Source organism: Balearica regulorum, chromosome 19 (assembly GCF_011004875.1).
Source record: "Balearica regulorum gibbericeps isolate bBalReg1 chromosome 19, bBalReg1.pri, whole genome shotgun sequence".
NCBI classification, from domain to species: domain Eukaryota; kingdom Metazoa; phylum Chordata; class Aves; order Gruiformes; family Gruidae; genus Balearica; species Balearica regulorum.
Window position 1 is genome coordinate 9285810 of NC_046202.1, and position 16703 is coordinate 9302512.

General features: G+C 42.4%; 1 protein-coding gene across 3 annotated transcripts in view; it reads left to right on the forward strand.

Moving 5' to 3' along the window:
- LOC104630112 (SPNS lysolipid transporter 2, sphingosine-1-phosphate) overlaps nt 1-16703 on the forward strand; it is a 140734-nt gene that overhangs the window by 21719 nt on the left and 102312 nt on the right. For all 3 annotated transcript variants that reach the window (XR_012838366.1, XM_075771426.1, XM_075771425.1), the window contains exon 2: nt 16424-16489. Coding sequence is in view for 2 of the 3 variants with exons in the window: in XM_075771426.1 (XP_075627541.1) it covers nt 16424-16489 (66 nt within the window). In the remaining variant the exon portion in view is untranslated. The remainder of the gene's footprint in view (nt 1-16423; nt 16490-16703) is intronic.

Here is a 16703-nt window from a genome sequence, read left to right on the forward strand (position 1 = left end):
TTGATTTCCTTCCTCTCATTGCTGCTGTCATGAACATGTGAAAATTACTTCTAGCAAAACACTTAAGCTGAGATATAATCTACCAAGGGAATTTGGGCATACAGTACCTGCTTAAAATAACAATAAATTAGACAATTGGATGCCATATTCTCAGTGCAGCTTTGAAAGTCTCTGGCTTGAAGTATAATTACAAATAAGATTTAAACAATGCCATTTATTCATACAAGCTTGCTATGAGTCATGAATTGCATCTTTCTAAATTAATGAAAAGATTAATTTTCTCCTGTTTTCATTTCCATCTTCCCTAATACCTTGCGGGGAATAGCTAACAGAGTAAATGACTTCTGGGACCCCATCTTGAAAACCATTCCAATGCGGAGGTTGGTGAGGAATGCTGCAGCTCCCTCGGTAAAGTACGTACCTCCTGGGAACACCTGGTGTGCCTGTTCAGACCTGCACACAGCTATCTGCTGGTGTTTGGGTGGCATTCATGTCTGGCTGTTGGACTGACTTGAAAGCACCCTCGCTAGCTTGGCAATTGCCGTTTGAAAATAAAGTTATTTGTGCTATGGTAGCTCGCATATCTTGTTGGGTCCTTGTGGATTTACCTACCATCTATATATGCTAAAACATGTTCAGCAGTGAGCTGTATCTGTGCTATGGTGTGTTCTACGCTTCTATCCAGACCAAATTTTTCTTGGTTCAGCGCTGAGGGATTGCCAGAAGCAGCGGTCAGCAGGTGCTCTACAGCCCAGCTTCCCAGCAAGTATCTTGCATGTCATGGGGTACTTGGAGTTGAGCGTGATTCCAACCAATGTCATCAGCAGAAGCAATAAAGGCTTTTGGGCACGGCACGCTTATGCAAGATCTTAAGTCTGCTCTCCACCTGCAGCATGTGTACCCCCCCAGCAGAATGCTTGACAAGGCATTTCTTTTATCTGAGAATCACTTTATCTGATAGCGCCAATTTTGGTGCTCAGAGTTGCAGTACTTCCTGAATCCTCATTTATGTTAAATTTACTGACCTCCCAGGCACTTTGCAATACTTTTGTGAGTTACTTTCAATAATCAGACAGCATTGAGGGTTTTTTCTCCTTTGCCTCAGACTGGAGCTACCTTTTTTATTTCATCCCCTCTATATTAAGCAGCGTTCTAATAGGCATGTAACTAAGATGCTGTATTTTCTGCTCAACATCTACATCAAGAATAAGTGATCAAAAGGATTGACATGTGTCCTAAAAGAAGTATCTTTAATACCAGTGACCAAAGTGCAGGACCAAAGAGCATGGTTTACTGTTCAGATTGAGGACTGAGTTGCCTTTTAGTTTTAAAATGGATCTTCTCTTTTTCTTCTCTATTCAGTAAGAAAGCATGTTCACAGGACCCCAACAGGCTGCTTCTTCAAAGGGAGCTGTCCTTTTTATATTGTGTACGAGTTCTGTGGCTAAGCATTTTCTTCCTGACCCCATCTCTTCAGCTGTTTAGATATTACTGTGCAAAAGTAGGATGTGGGTAGGGAGGGAAAGATAAATAGTTTGCTTTATTTCAGTGATAGTCCTTTATGTGCAGCACCTGTGTCCAGTCTTGATTACCTCTGAAGATTTAACAGTTTTATACTTCACACATAAAACCATCCTGAGATAAGGAATGAGAGTTAGGGACTCTCTATCCCAAAAGTGATGTTTTATTGGCCAGCTATGAGACTTAAAGCTATTAAACATCTTTGCAAGAAATTTTGCTAGGCCTGTTTTTCACCTGAGTTGGGTGGTGTTTTATCTTACTAAAAGACTGATAATGTTGAATAACAGAAGTGAGAGTTGTAGCTGATACAGCATAATGCACACATTTCCAAGTGTACAGACACAGTGTGGTAATACTGCTGACTTGCTTCTGTATAGAGAGGAGGAGCCACTGAGGCTGACTTCAGATCTGTAATGCATAGAGCATTTCTGCATTCTGAAACAGAAATGCAATGCATTCTGAAACAGGGAAGTCACTCTGGAATAGAATGCGGCCACTATGACTAAAATAAAGAACTTCAGCAATTCCAGTAAATGAAGACATGAATTGCAATGGAAGCAGTTTCTTTTAAATGGAGGGTATTTTGTAAGTCTATCTCTCTCTACGTTATTCTTTATTCCCTCACCCCCTACTGTTTCAATCCGTTGGCCAATTTTGGCCACGCTTGAAGAAGGAAGACTTCTCAAAGATACAATGCTGCTAGAGTTTTCATAGAAATTTGGAGCCAGGAAAACGAGGGAGTCCCTGTAACATGAGCTTAATGATTATTAGATGTGAAAGAAACCACAAAGGCAAAAGATTTTCAACATCTACCACCTCTGAAAATGCTTGGAATGCTGTCCCAAGACATAAACCCGTAGGAAAACAGCGATCATTAGTTTTGCTTTTAGGAAAGAACTTTTTTGCTATAAACTTGCTGTGAACTGGTTCGTGGGACCTTGCCAAGTCTTTCTTTGAAAAAGATGTGGGCTTCTATGAGCTACGTGCTGTGGTTAACTCTTGATCTTGTGATTAGCTGTCCTGACTCCGAGGTGCACCTGTCAGTAAGGAATTAATGCGCGTTTCATGGGCAGAAGCTTAACAAATTAGAACCTGTTTATAGTTAAGGGGGGAAAACCAAACTCTTTCTTTAGTCAGCCGTGTTGCAGTGTCTTCTGAAATGCATGGAGAATATGTCCTTTTTTTTCCCCTTCTACTGCATTGTTAATTATGACAAATTAAAGTGAGGGTGTCTTGCTGACAGCAATTTAAAAAAATCTGACTCTTGATAAATGAAGGCTTCAATACCACCCTGTTTTTTTAAAAACAGAAAACTTTCTGTGCAAGGTGAAGGTTTTGCTATGTCGTGGAAAGAATGTACAATTATTAATTTTTTCCCAGGTTCCTTTACTTTTTTTTTTTTTTTTTTTAGAAATTCATTACTGAGTGCCCTGAGGGATAGTTCATGGAATTTGGTATCACTTTGTAATTCATGCAGTGAAGTTAGAGTTAGAACTGTATTTGTCACTGGATGATGCTGAAGTACGGCATCTAACGTTCCTAGCATGCTGCAGGAAGACCTAGGGTTCATCTTTGGCAAAGGAGGAAGCCAGCTCCAGCGGAGAGCAGTCCGGGCTGAGCCTTGGGGAAAAAGTAGGGAGTAGGTAATGATACTGACCTAAATGATAAGTGCTTAGTACTTCCTAGATGAAAAGCACTGTAGAAAAGATGTTTCCTTTTGCACAAGTCTGTTATTAACAGTCACTTGTGAATTTAACATAATTTCATTGCAACATTTCTCAGTGGTGACTATGCTCACTGTGGTGTGTTTATCCACAGGAAATGTTTCCTTCAATCCTTGTTTTTCCTTCAGAGTGGCTGTAAATTTTTGATTCCTTGTTTTGCCTTGCAGCAGTTAAAACACAGGCAGGCCTGTCAGCTTTGTCATATCACGGACGCCAGTTACTGTGAAATCAGACCTTTGATCAAAGCCCTTTACGTTTGCAGTATCAGAGGCTCAGCAGCCTTTATCACCCACCCACAATCTACAAATAAAGTTTGAACATGGAAAGTGGTTAAAATGGGTCTGCTTTACCAACACAGAAATAAAAGCTGCCCTAAATCAGAGAGATTCTCTCTCCTAACAACAACAACAATGTTCCTGACTGTTTTTTATTTGGGATGCACGTCTTTTAATTAATCTTCCTTCTCCTAATTTCCCTTTCATCTGGGACTCTTCTAAGCACTTCACAAGAACATAATAACCAAGCCCTACTCTATCTGTGACACACATGATTATTGTTATTATCTTCATTAGGCTAATGCAGACTCTGAAATTCTGCATGATCAAATAACTTACCCAAGGTTAAATAGTGGTGTAGTGTCAGGATTGGGAACAGAGCAGTCCTTTCTCTTACGCCTGGGTTGAATTCAGGTTTTGCTAACGTGGGTGTGTCATTTAGGAGTGAGCATCACTGTCCTGGTACCATAACCCTGCGCACGAGGTCCTGTGCCAATGCAACTAGGCAAAATCAAGAATGTTGCTGTGGAAGATGTTTTAGCTTCAGAAATTGCTACAACTTGCACTGAATAAAGCACTCTATAAATAAAATGAGGGAAGCCCTGTCTGTGCTATGAGGATTTCCTGGTATCACTTCAGTCATGTGGCTATGCCGATGACCCTTTCTGATTATAGAGAAGCCCTGGGTGTCATGCTTATTTTAGTGCACTCTATTCTCATCTAAGTATGCAGGTATAAGGTTTTATACACAGATTTCACTGCTATATCAGCTATGGAGCTGTTGTAGAAGATAGTGAATTCTTTAATAGAATATTTAAGAAGCTAGACTGATGCATTTAAATATCTCCTCTGATAACTCCAAAGTTGTGTTGTTTTCTCTTCTCCCTAGTAGTGCTGTGGGTAAGCTCTGGGTTCTTAACAAGCTTTTCTGCCCCACACTAATCTTCTTTGAATACCTGTGTATGCCTTTCTAATTAACTGTACAAAGCCACTTGCCTTGTCAGCTAGATGAATTTAAAGACGTGTTGCTTAGAATAACTAATGCAGCCATCGACAGTTGGCCACCATGCTTGATCATTTCCTAGCACAGCTTGACCAGGACCCAGAATGAAATACAAATGCTTGATGCATTTCTGTGGGAGGTGCGTGCACACACACACGTGTGTGCATGTTTGCGCAGAGGAGGAATTTCACGTTGCTTTGTGCTCAGGGAAAGATATTTTCAATCAGTGGGAGATGTTGGAGTGGGCAATAACAGAAGGGCATTTCCACTCATACAAAGATTAAAAAATGCCCGTGATTAGAGGACTGCAGTGGCTGTTTAAATTGTTATGGAAGAAAACACAAGAGGGTTCCAGGAGCCTGTGTTGGCAGTGTGTAGTAATATACCCACAAGCGTCATCTGCGAGAAAAATATCTCCCTTGGGTCATGTGAGGATCCGAAAAAAGCTCCTCTAAACAGGACCTCTTGATTTATTTATATCATTCATGTTGTAGGATTCTTGCATAGATCAGTGCACTGGTCATGGGAGAGTTCCCCAAGTGGATACAAGAATGGGGAGAGGGAAGGAGGAATGGAATATGCATTGGGTATGAGAAGCTGCTGTATGGATCATAGTGTTCTCTAGATCAAGAGATGGGTGAGGAGACCCAGAAAGTCCTGGTTAGAGTGCTCTAGAGAGAACAGGGAAAACAGGTGGATGAAAGGGAGCAAAGGTGGCCTTGGAGTAGCTTTATCCTCCTTTCTTTATGCGGGATGACAGACTTGTAAACCTGCTTGCCATATTCAGCAGCGGTGGCTCAGAGATGTTTAAAGCATATATTTAACAGTAAGGGCCATTCTGGGATTGCTAAAGTTAGGGTAGGTATTTTTATCTGCAGCCAAAAGGTTTTTCATCTGGAAGTTAAAACAAGAAGATTTAGGTAGGTGCTTGAAATAGTAGGGCTTTGGGTTTTTTTTACAGATTTTCTGTCGTCTTAAAACTTGGCACTGCAGCCCACTTCTATCCAGGATTTTAATTGTGGAGGATATGCTATAGGCAATTCCAGCTTTTCCTGCTTTTGTGCTTAAAGCTTCATGATCCTATCCAGATCTAGGTCGCAGAGGGAGATTTGTGTAGTGGACATTAACTAACATTGCAGAGCCACTTTTTAAAATCAGTATGCAGCTTGGCAGGAGCACTGGCGATGTGCTCATGTACCCCTATGCTGGCATGAAGTTGATTACCAGAACTTTTTATTAGCCCAGGACCATGACAGTAGATGTGTCGTGCTTTGACTGAGAAACAGGCAGTTCTGAGCAGCAGAAACCTTCCTGGAATATGCCTGATGTTCCCTGCCATGCTGCTGTTCTTCTGCAGGCCACTCGGTACAGGGTACCTCTGCATCTGGCATGTCCCTTGCATTTTGTAAAACATTCTTTGTAGTAAAAAATAATTGAAAGCTCCTTACGATTACATATGAATATACCAGCATGCCCTGGACAGCTTGTGATGTTCCAAAATAGCTTCGAGGTATTGCTAAGCAGAAGTAAAATGCAAATGAGAAATGAGATGCAGTCACTTGGAAGTATGTCCGATCTGAGTGCACATTTCTACAGATTTGATAGAAATCTTCTTAACTGGAGAAATTAGCTGTCATCTGCTGTAAATCATCAGTCACTAATTACCCCAGTTGTTCACTCATATCTCAGTCTTCTGTACCACAAAAGCGTGTGTGGCTATAAAAGGGGAGGGAGTGGGTAAAAAATCCTCACTCGCTAGTCTGTGACATTAGCAAATATGGAGGCTTTCTTCCGTTAGCCTTCACAACATTGAAATTTGCATTTTTTTATTTCTCTCTAAACAATTTTTTTAGTTTAACATTTTGAATCAAATTTTATTCCAGTGAGATGTGATCTAGTGACTGCCCCAGAGACGTAGCTGCTTGCGCGTAGAAGGTATGCTTGATAGCACAGGCTTTTTGGTGGGCTTCATGTTCCCAACCTGCCTGAAAATCTTGAGTCCGATGGGCTGTGTCAGGAGGTAACAGCACAAGTTCTCATGGTCTGCATGAATCAGGCAGGCAACAAAGTGACCAGCGTTATGCTTGCACAGGTTGAGAACTGATACCCTCATGTCATGCATGCCATTAGTTCTCAGTTTAGTACTGTTAAAATATTTGCATGTACTTTGGCTGGTTCAAGCGAGCAATAGCCGCCTGTTTACTAGATAAGGTGATATCGAGCATTCAGTAGGATATGGCAGTATGTTTCAAATATATTTGGTTAAAATATAAGCAAGAAAATGTAAAAGTAAAGGCATCAAATTGATTCTGAGAACAAGAGCCTAATCATTATGTATTGTCTCTCGAAGAACTTGTAAGTGGCTCTTTCCTTTGCTGATTTTGTCTAGCCAGAAAACCATGAGAATAGAGCTGTGAAGTCCATAGCCACGTCCATACAAAGCCAGCAAAAATCTCCAAAATGTCTTCAAAAAGAGATTTTGTAGATGCTTATTTTAATTTCCTTGCAATTTGCGGCTCATGCCAGTTTCCTGACTCATTGTCACTCTGGTATGGTGATACGCCAAGTTTTCCAATAAGGAAAACAAGGGAGTGGTGAGTCACTGACTGAATTCATATGCACTTGATTTGCTCTATCATTATCTATACTGGTTTTATTTATTTTAATTAGTTCATATACAAAGTCTCTGAGATATGTTTCATTGCACGAATTAGCTAGACTTTCTAGTCTTCTGTAAAGAAGAGAAAGCCAGAAGACGACTAGAGCTTTTGGTGGCAGGCCCACTTTTTTCTGCCATAGCCTGCATAAGGAGAGAATTTTCTGGGATTTGAAAAAGTGAAATAATAATGTTCTTATTTTGTGAGGCTCTGCTATGTGGTCTGAAAATCTGTTAAGGCTGCTGATTGTCACAAGAGTAGCCTTTTCCCTGGGTAAAGATTGTATTTTGCTTTGTGTTACAGGAGAGGTATTGCTGTGTCTTGCCTGGTTTATGTGAGTTAAAAAAAACTAGAAAGAGAGTCTGAACTGCGTCCTGAGATAGAGATGCTGGGTATGGCAGAAAGGTCTGGCTGGCTTAATCTGAAAGGTGTTAGTGATTCCTGTCACTTCAGATGACTAACGTAAACCTTAACGACTACTTATGTTTCTGTTGTTGTTTAAAGTTGTAACAGCTTCTGATTTTTACCATTCCACATAGAGAAATCTTTCCAAGTCTCAATGATTGAGTTTGTTTTTAAGTTCAGGTCTAGGTGCCAATTCATTTTAACCTGTCCTTTTAGCCAAATCACGCAATTTATCTTGAATTGAAGTCTTTCCTTGGCTTGTGGGAACTGCAAGACTGATTAAGATAGGCTAAGGCAGGAGTCTCAAAGTGAGATGAGGCAGGGGTGAAATTAAGGATCCCTTTATAGGGAGCTGTGTGGTGGGGATGGAAAGAGAGTGAAGGGACTCTGTGAGCTTAGTCTCAGATTTGACCCATGTCATTTTGCAGTTTTACTGGTGAGAGCTGTTGTTGCATTGGATCATAAATGGAAAATCTTCCATGTTTTGGAATTTATTTAAGCTCTTGGTCTCATGTTGGCCGAATATCCCGCGTTCCCCATTTGACAAGGGTTTCCTTCCCAGCCATAGTCCTGGGAACAGGCCTACACTGTAATTAGGGAGATGAAGGATTTGATTAGGGTGTGGTTTTGCCAGTGAGACACCCAGCATTTGGCAGCCATGGTTGCATTCAAATTCCTATTTGTTTTGTTTTGATTTTCTTTTTTTTTAATCTGAGCAGGACTAGCTGTCCTGTGCTGTGTTCCCTAGACGCCCTGACCCTGTGTTAATGATGCCTTCTGCTAATCAATTCTACAGCTGATGAACTTTTTTTTATCTCCTCCCACTCTTGCAGGCAATTTTGTGCTAAGACTTTGCATATATTACAGTGGAGTTTGAGGTATGTTAGAGGAACCATCATTTATTACTACCTAGTCCCTGCCAGAGAGGGAGAAGTTGTTTTTTAATATATTTTCTTCTCCAAGCCCTTTGTTAATTGCATTCCTTATTTTTTTTCCTAATGCTTAATTACTTGTTACATGCCGTGCAGGTAAGCCAACAGCCTTTGGGAATGAATGAATAGCTCAGATACTTCCACAATGATATTGTAATAACGATAAAAACATTGAATGGAAAAAGTGGGTGTGGCAGGTGGTGCAAGTCATAGAATCCCAGACTGGTTTGGGTTGGAAGGGACCTCAAAGCCCATGTAACTCCAGTCCTCTGCCATGGGCAGGGACACCCTCCACTAGCCCAGGTTGCCCAAAGCCCCATCCAACCTGGCCTTGAACACTGCCAGGGAGCCAGGGGCAACCACAGCTTCTCTGGGCAACCTGTGCCAGGGCCTCACCACCCTCACCGGGAAGAATTTCTTCCTCATATCTCATATCAATCTCCCCTCCTTCAGCTCCAGGCCATTCCCCCTTGTCCTGTCACTCCCTGCCCTTGTCACCAGTCCCTCTCCAGCTTTCCTGTAGCCCCTTTAGGTACCGGAAGGTGCTCTAAGGTCTCCCCGGAGCCTTCTCTTCTCCAGGCTGAACAACCCCAACTCTCTCAGCCTGTCTCCATAGCAGAGGTGCTCCAGCCCTCTGAGCATCTCCGTGGCCTCCTCTGGACTCGTTCCAACAGCCCCATGTCCTTCTTGTGCTGGGGACCCCAGAGCTGAACACAGTAAAGTCTCTGAGGATAGCATTGGTTTTTCCATTCAGAATAGGAATGTCACTACAAAGCAGACAGAGATTTTTAGTTCGTTTCCCAAGCAGCAGTGTGCTTGGCAGAGTGTACAGCACTTCTCCTAATGAAAGGTCACTGAAAACGCTGCTCAGGATAAACAGTGAGTCTTCTCTAGAGCTACAGGTGTGTGCCCTGATGGGTGTGCTCTCTGTTTCAAACACAGTCTTCTGAGACGAGCCTTCACCCCATCACCTTTCTGTGCGTGCAGGCAGTGAGAGGCTGTCAGTGTCTGTGGAGGCTTTGAACTCTCACACTTACCTGCTCTGGGGTTTTGTTAGCGGGTTTTTCAGCAGCTGTTTCATGGCCTGTGAACGACTGCAGTGCTGGGTGCAAAGACCCTGGCTCATTCTGATCTTCAGCTGTAAGTGCTGTGCTGGATTTCTCTCTTCACAGTGCTCCGCTTTATTACTTTTATTATTTATCGGAAGCCCCTTTCTAAGCATGCCACTGTGGGTGTTGGCAGTTTCTTTTCAGTGCTTTCTAGGTCACAAGTTTCTTGCACGCCAGTGTGAGCAGATCTTATGAAACCCGTGTTTCGATTTGTATAGTTGCTGGTTTTGTTTTGTTTGTTTCTTTTTAATCCTGCAACACTATTTCAAAACCAAAGAGTATTTCACCAATGCATACTGTCACAGCATGTAACAGTGGATATTAGTTTTGCAGAAGGAAAGTCTGCATGTATGTCTTAAGGAAGCTCCTGTCAATGTTTTCAAGCAAGATGTCACCGCTCGTTTAGCAATACTTAAAGACCAGGACTGCTGCTTTTTGCATGTAAGACAGGGAATGCTTTCATGGTGATCCAAAGAAGGTGGTACTGCGTTTTAGTTCTAGACTTGCTAGTTCTGGTAGCAGTGGGAGTTTATCTTGAGGTACAAATATCAGCAGGGCTACCACAGTGGTTTTCTGCAGCTGAGTATTTAAATAGGGTCCAAATTATGAAGCTAGTGTTTAATAGATAGTGGGTGGCTGAGCTGAAGCCAGCTTGTTTGAAGCTTAGGATCTGTGTGTGAACTGCAGTCACACCTTGGGGTTGCAGTGAAGATATAATCACAGAGACCTCAGAATAAACTTCTCTCCACCTAATCTTTTCGCATGTCTCTGAACAGACAGGTGTGTACACCATTCCTATGTCTCCTTAATGCCTTATTTGAAGGTGGTTGAGTATGGCTGCAGGCATGAGGAAGAGCCTGGCTTGTGCCTTTAATGGCTAGGAGGCCTGGGCTTGGCTATCCTGGCTTAGTTCCCTCCACCTGAGGGAGCTGGTCCTGGAAGAACCAGGGAGTATAGCCTGGGAAGGAAAATGCCTTGATAAAGAGGAGAGGTAGGTAGCAAGAAGTAATGGAGGACAAAGAGTTGTCAGCACAAAGTCTGCTCAGGCTCTTTGGGAGCCAAGAGTGTGTGAAATGGGGTTCTCCTCCTTTGAAGCTTCCCCAAAGAGAGGTGCAAGTCCAGGGCTGCAGTGGGGCAGGAGAGAGGGTGCTGTCAGTGCCCATCCTGCATCGTGTGGAAAGTTGTGTACTGGTTCCTTTCAAGCACCATAATTTTTCCCCATTAAAAGATACCTTTAAAAATGGATGTGCTTCTTAAGTAGTTATGTTGGCCAATGGTATTGGGGCACACATGCAGTGTTTAAAGAATGTGTATTGGCATTTCTGATGCAAGGCTTGGTGAGCTGAAAACCTGTGGCTTTGTTTCTGTAGCTTTGTGCTTGGTGCACAGGCTAAGTCTATATTTTGCACCTGCCTCGGAAGCAGTTTGAAATCAAATCATGATGTTTTGTTTCAGTGGGCGGAAAATAGGGCTCTCCCAGGGAAGCTCTAATGCCTTTTTGCTTTGAAATTGTGATTTCATTGTGGCTTAGCTTATGAACGCTGTTTCTTACCATGGTGACTCTTTATTCATATACACAGTTAGCAGTAGTTAGGTGAAGAGCCCATGTTTCTTTTAAATGTAAAGGATAACCAAGGCACTCTGCACGCTAGATCTGCTATGGAGTAGTTCTGTGAACGATGGTTAACATAAGAAACATCTGTACTAAAATGACTACCTGTTCAGAGCATCTTTTTACCCCATATCAGGTACCGCCTACCTCCCTGTTTGAAGCCTGAACCACACACTTCCAGGAAAATTTGCCCTTCCCAAAGCATTTCTCCTAAATCAGAGATGTTAGGCCATTAAATGTGGACCTGCATTCCAAATGTCTCAGAATCAGATCTTTTATATTCACTACTTGTGAAATAGCCATCAAAAATGGCAGTACTATTCTGGATCCTGCACTGGATCCCAGAAACCCTCTGAGACTGTGAGTGGATGAGGTCATCCACGCTCCTCTTCCCCATTTACTTGACATTCCCTCCCTATCTAACACTCCACACCCAAAGACCTTTTATCCTCCAAATTGCTTTTAAAAGTCCTCATCATACCCCTTGCCACAAAAATCCGATAACTACCTTGGTGTCTTTGTCAGTTCCTTAGACTAGCGTGGCAGGCCTAGTAAAGTGACCTAGATAGGGCTGAAATAACTAGTCGTTCATCTGTCTGGGTTCCCCAGTAAGTCCTGTCTCTGTGCCCATCTTGATCAGCACTCCTGGCTAGGTGCTGCCCATGTTTCATCTCATTGAGTTCCAAGCTCTACATCAGCATTAACAGTGTCTGGTTCAGCTGGTAAGATACTTTGGAAGGTTGGCACCATGTTTCCTCTATGTTTGTTCAGTCCTGAAAATGCCAAACGTCCTTAAGGTGATAGCACTAACATGTGCCATGTAATCATAAAGACATCCCAGATGGCCATCAGCCCTGCTGAGGGCTGTCTGAGGAAGAGTGGTGCCTGTTAGCTGTTCATGGCTATTTTGAGATCCTCCTGGGACATAGGTATGAACTTTAATCCAAGAAAGGCCTTGTCAGCCACATGTGGCAGCTTCCCTTTCTTGGATTGCATCAGGTGTTGTGAGACACCTGGGAGCACATCTCCACAAGCAACATTATCGGTCTGGAGCCTGGCTCCGGCTATCTCTGCCTTCCCATCATCTAGAAGCAGAAGGGAAAGTCAAAAGCTCTGTCATTTTCCTGTATTCTCCCCTGGTCTATCATTGCTTAATTGTATCCCTAAATCTTATTAAAGTTTGGGGTGAGTCATTGCCATGGTGAGGTAGAAACCGAGCTGAGCAAATTTGAGAGGAGGAGTGTCTTCCCATGTGAGCGTGCCTAGCAGGAAAACTCCCACAGCAGAGAGAAACTCCTATCACTTCATAGATGTGTTGCATCATCTGCTTGTTGCTGCCTCTAATTTAATGTTCTAAATCCCATATCAAAACACCTGTAGTCCAAAGAGAATACAAAATAAACTTGGAGTAGGAAATTCATGCCAATTAGACATGCAGATCTCTCTTAATCATCTGAGACCTTCTTCTAAGCTCACACAGGACTTACCATTCTGGTTCTATATTGTCCTGTTGCATTGACTATCCACAGAAGCCACTTCTCTCTCCACCACCAGAATAAAGCTGTATGCTTAATGCAAGGTGGCTGCACTTCAGTGACTTAAATATATTTCATTTGTGGTACGGTACTTCAAGCTTGTAAAACACATGATGATCTCTTGTGGAAAAAAGGACTATAGAACTGTAAAGCTGTTGTCACTGGATGGATAATTTCTTTGTAATGAACTGGAAGACCTCCTCTGCTTTACTGTGTAGGCACCATTGTAATCTTTTGCACTTGCTGTTCTGGTTTCTGATGCAAATCCAAAAAAATTCTTCTTTCTGAGGCTATGTTTTCCATCACATCCCAGGCTCCTGCTCCTTGTAAATTTTGGTGGTTTAATGTGCCTCTCTGGTGTTCTGGCATGGCTGGGGATATGTTGCTGTAGACAGGGCAGGCACCTTTTGGGGTGCTGGAGGGACTTCTGGACGTGTCATCCATTATGGGATTAGGAGTGCAGAATCCCAGAGGAGTTGAGACTGGAAGGGACCTGTGACACGTGGAGATAATCTAGTCCACCCCCCCTGCTCAAAGGATCTGCCTCCTCAGAGAGTTGCAATAAGGCAGGGCTTACAGCTCTTAATCTCCCTTTTCCCATCACTGAATCAGTCCCTTTGGTTTCCTGTGGCAGGACAGTAGGTTGTGCCATTTTGCTTCTTGCACAGGTGAGATTCGGTTATTGGCTTGCTCTTCACCCTTGTGCACCTGCTAGTTTAGAAGGTATGAGTCCTGCTTGGTGATCACTTCAGCACAGAGGTTTCTACCATAAAACCAAGATCAAGGCAGTCTGTCTGCACTAGCTTCAGGGTAAATTTTTTTTCATCAGTTACCATCCTAACTAGTGTTTGCTGGGAACAGTACAGTTGTAGTGTCCCTTACTACTTTATTTTTCTTTGCAGATTTCAGGTAATATACTCGCAGCATGTTTCACAGAGTTTAATTATTAAAATGAAAATCTATTATCATGTCAGTGGGAGTTGAAGCCCCTTCCTGAAGGAAAGGTGCGTGCAAATCTTAGCCCTTTGTTGCTGAAATAAAAGAAGCTGCATGTTGATGGGCTGAACATGAGCATGGCATCTACAGCAAGCCGTTTGCCCATGGATCAGGAGGTAAATGGGCATCACTTTGACCACCCAGTGATGTACCTGCTTGGATTAAGTCTTGTATTGAATGTGTCTGTAAAAGTAAGGAAATCCCTCTGGATCCCTCTGACTTGGCTTCTCCAGCTGGAGTGTCTGGGGCTCAGCTGTAGGTGATGATAACAGAGCATAATCAAACATTGTATTTGGTATTTCCTCCCTTCCATGTTCTTCTTGAGAATGTTGATGGGTTTATCTTCTATGAAATTGGGATTATAGTACCCACAAGTTGTTCTGACTTGCTGAGCTTCACTTGATATTGGCAGTCTGGGATCAATGAGATAATCCAATAATGGAGCACAAATTGAAGGTGTTCAGAGCTGGTTAAGCTAAGTAAGGTTTCTAGGTTGGGTTGCAAGAGAACTTTTTTTCTGAAAGGGTGGGACACCAAGAGGAGTATGTAAGTTGTCTAAGCCACAGAGGGTTTTGCTAGGCAAATGCAAAATTTATTTTTCTTCATCGGATATTGCCTGGATAATGATATCTCAGTTATTAATGGAGCAAATGAGGGAAGGACGGCCAAGAAATGCCAGGGCAGTTGGAAAATGGAGGTAAATGTGCTATCCAAGAGGAAGCTAAGAAGTTCCTGTTGGAATTATAGTAGACAGCAATGCTCTAAAGGAAAAGAAAGGCCAGGGCAACACTGTGTCATTCTGAATGTAATCAGGCACTTAATACTTCAGAATATCACAGAATCACAGAATAATTGAGGTTGGAAGCAACCTCTGGAGATCATCTAGCCCAAATTCTCTGCTAAAAGCAGGGTCCACTAGAGCAGGTTGTTCAGGATGGCGTCCTATTGAGTTTTGAATATCTCCAGGGTTAAGGAATCCACAACCTGTCTAGACAACCTGTTCCAGTGTTTGACCACCCTCACAATGAAAAGGGGTTTTTTAGTGTTTAGATGGAATTTCCTGGATTTCAGTTTGTGCCCTTTGCCTCTCTTCACCAGGCACCAGTTTGAAGAGCCTGGTTCTGACTTCTTTACCCCCTCTCCTATCAGGTGTTGATATGCATTGATAAGATTCACACCCTTCCCCACCCCGAGAAGCCTTCTCTGCTCGGGGCTAAACAGTCTGATAGAGAGAGTATGGAAGTGGGGATTGTTGTAGGAGGTTGAACTAATATTACTGGGCAGATATTGGTAGTCTAAAGTCATCCTGAATGCTGCCCTGAGTGAACAGCGATGTACAAGTAATGTGGAATAGGACAAATGAGTTTTCTTGCTTTTCCCTTCCTTCCTTCTCTGTGTCTTTTTTTTTTTTTTTCCCCTTTAGTGCCTTTAATTTCTGTCTGTTTTCTTGGCATTGTCCCAGATGTCTTCTGGGAATAGTTATCTCTGGGTCTTTCATCTCTTCGTGTTTGTCATTTAGTGTGATCCTAGCAGTCCCAAAAGCTAAGATATTTATGGGGAGTGAGTTCAGGTTGGTGCTTAGTTGATTCCTGTGACCTACAGTGATGAGCAGCGTCACTTTGGATAAAGCCTCGGATAAAATTTTGAACTGGAGGTGAACTTTTATAGATGTTCAGTATAGTTGGAGACTGGTGTTTCTCATTTTTAAAAAAAGAAACTTGCACATCCTCAGTTTTGGGGAAGACAGTAGCCTAAATATGGAAGTCCCAGATATTTAGAGAGCAACTGTCTCTGTTCCAGACCCAAGAAGTCAGAGTGCAGTTTGTTTAGACAAATGTTCAGGCCTATGAATCTGTGTCTGACACAACTGGACCATCTACAGCTTGGCAAATGTGTGTCCCCCAAGATGGTATAAAAGCTCTCTTGTGGGTTTTCCCTGGTGGCTAGCTGGTTACAAAAGCATGTCTGAATATGTAAATACTACAAAACCCGTTAATTTTGCTTATACCAATTAATATATTGGTGGTTCAGGGATGAGAAAAGGTTGGTTTTGGTTCTCCTTGTAGTTGTTTTAAAGCTAAGCATTTGGTCACTTACCGACCTTTACTAAACTATTTTAAATTTATTTTCTACATTTGTTCTGGAAATGAGAACCCCCCAGAACCAGTTAAATGTGAAAACTTCCATCATTGCTCCTATCAATGTGTCACATCTCCTCCCAACAGAGATTTGCTACAACTTGTCTTGGATTCAATTTGTCTGTCTTGTCAAACCATTTGACACACCTAAGGCGTACAATAAGTTTCCCTATATTTCTGTGAAATAACAGAAGTAAGGTATCTAGATTCTGCAGAAAACAAACAAAAAGAAAACCCTGATCTTATTTAAGTAGAAAGGGAAGACCAGTTTCTCATGCATGAGGATTTAATTCCCAAACTCCTTGCACGATGTTATATCTACCTACCTCCGCTTTTATTGTAGTAGCCCAAAACTATTGAGTGTGCACATGTAGCAAAGAAGCCAGTGTGCAAACTTTAGAAGTTATGTGTCTAAACTACTGGAATTTGAAGCTTTGCTGATGCTTCACAAAAGGTTTGAGTTGTATGCTTTTCAAAGGCTGAAGGCACTGAGTTTCTTCTCTGTTTTCCTTGTAGGTGTGTTACTAGACATCCAGCAGCACTTTGGAGTCAAAGACAGTGGGGCTGGCTTATTACAGACAGGTAAGAGTATTTGTTTTCTTGCTGGTTTTTGTAACCTCCCTCTTCTCAGAGGAGTGCTTTCAGATTTCTTCAGTTATGGCCCTTGGGCACATTGGCCGTGAAATATACTCTTATGAGAAAGATGAATGAACATGAGGGGTTTTTTGGTTTTGACTTGCTGGTGGGCAGGACATCAGGGCTCAGAATGACTTGAGGGCAGAATGGGCCAAAAGCA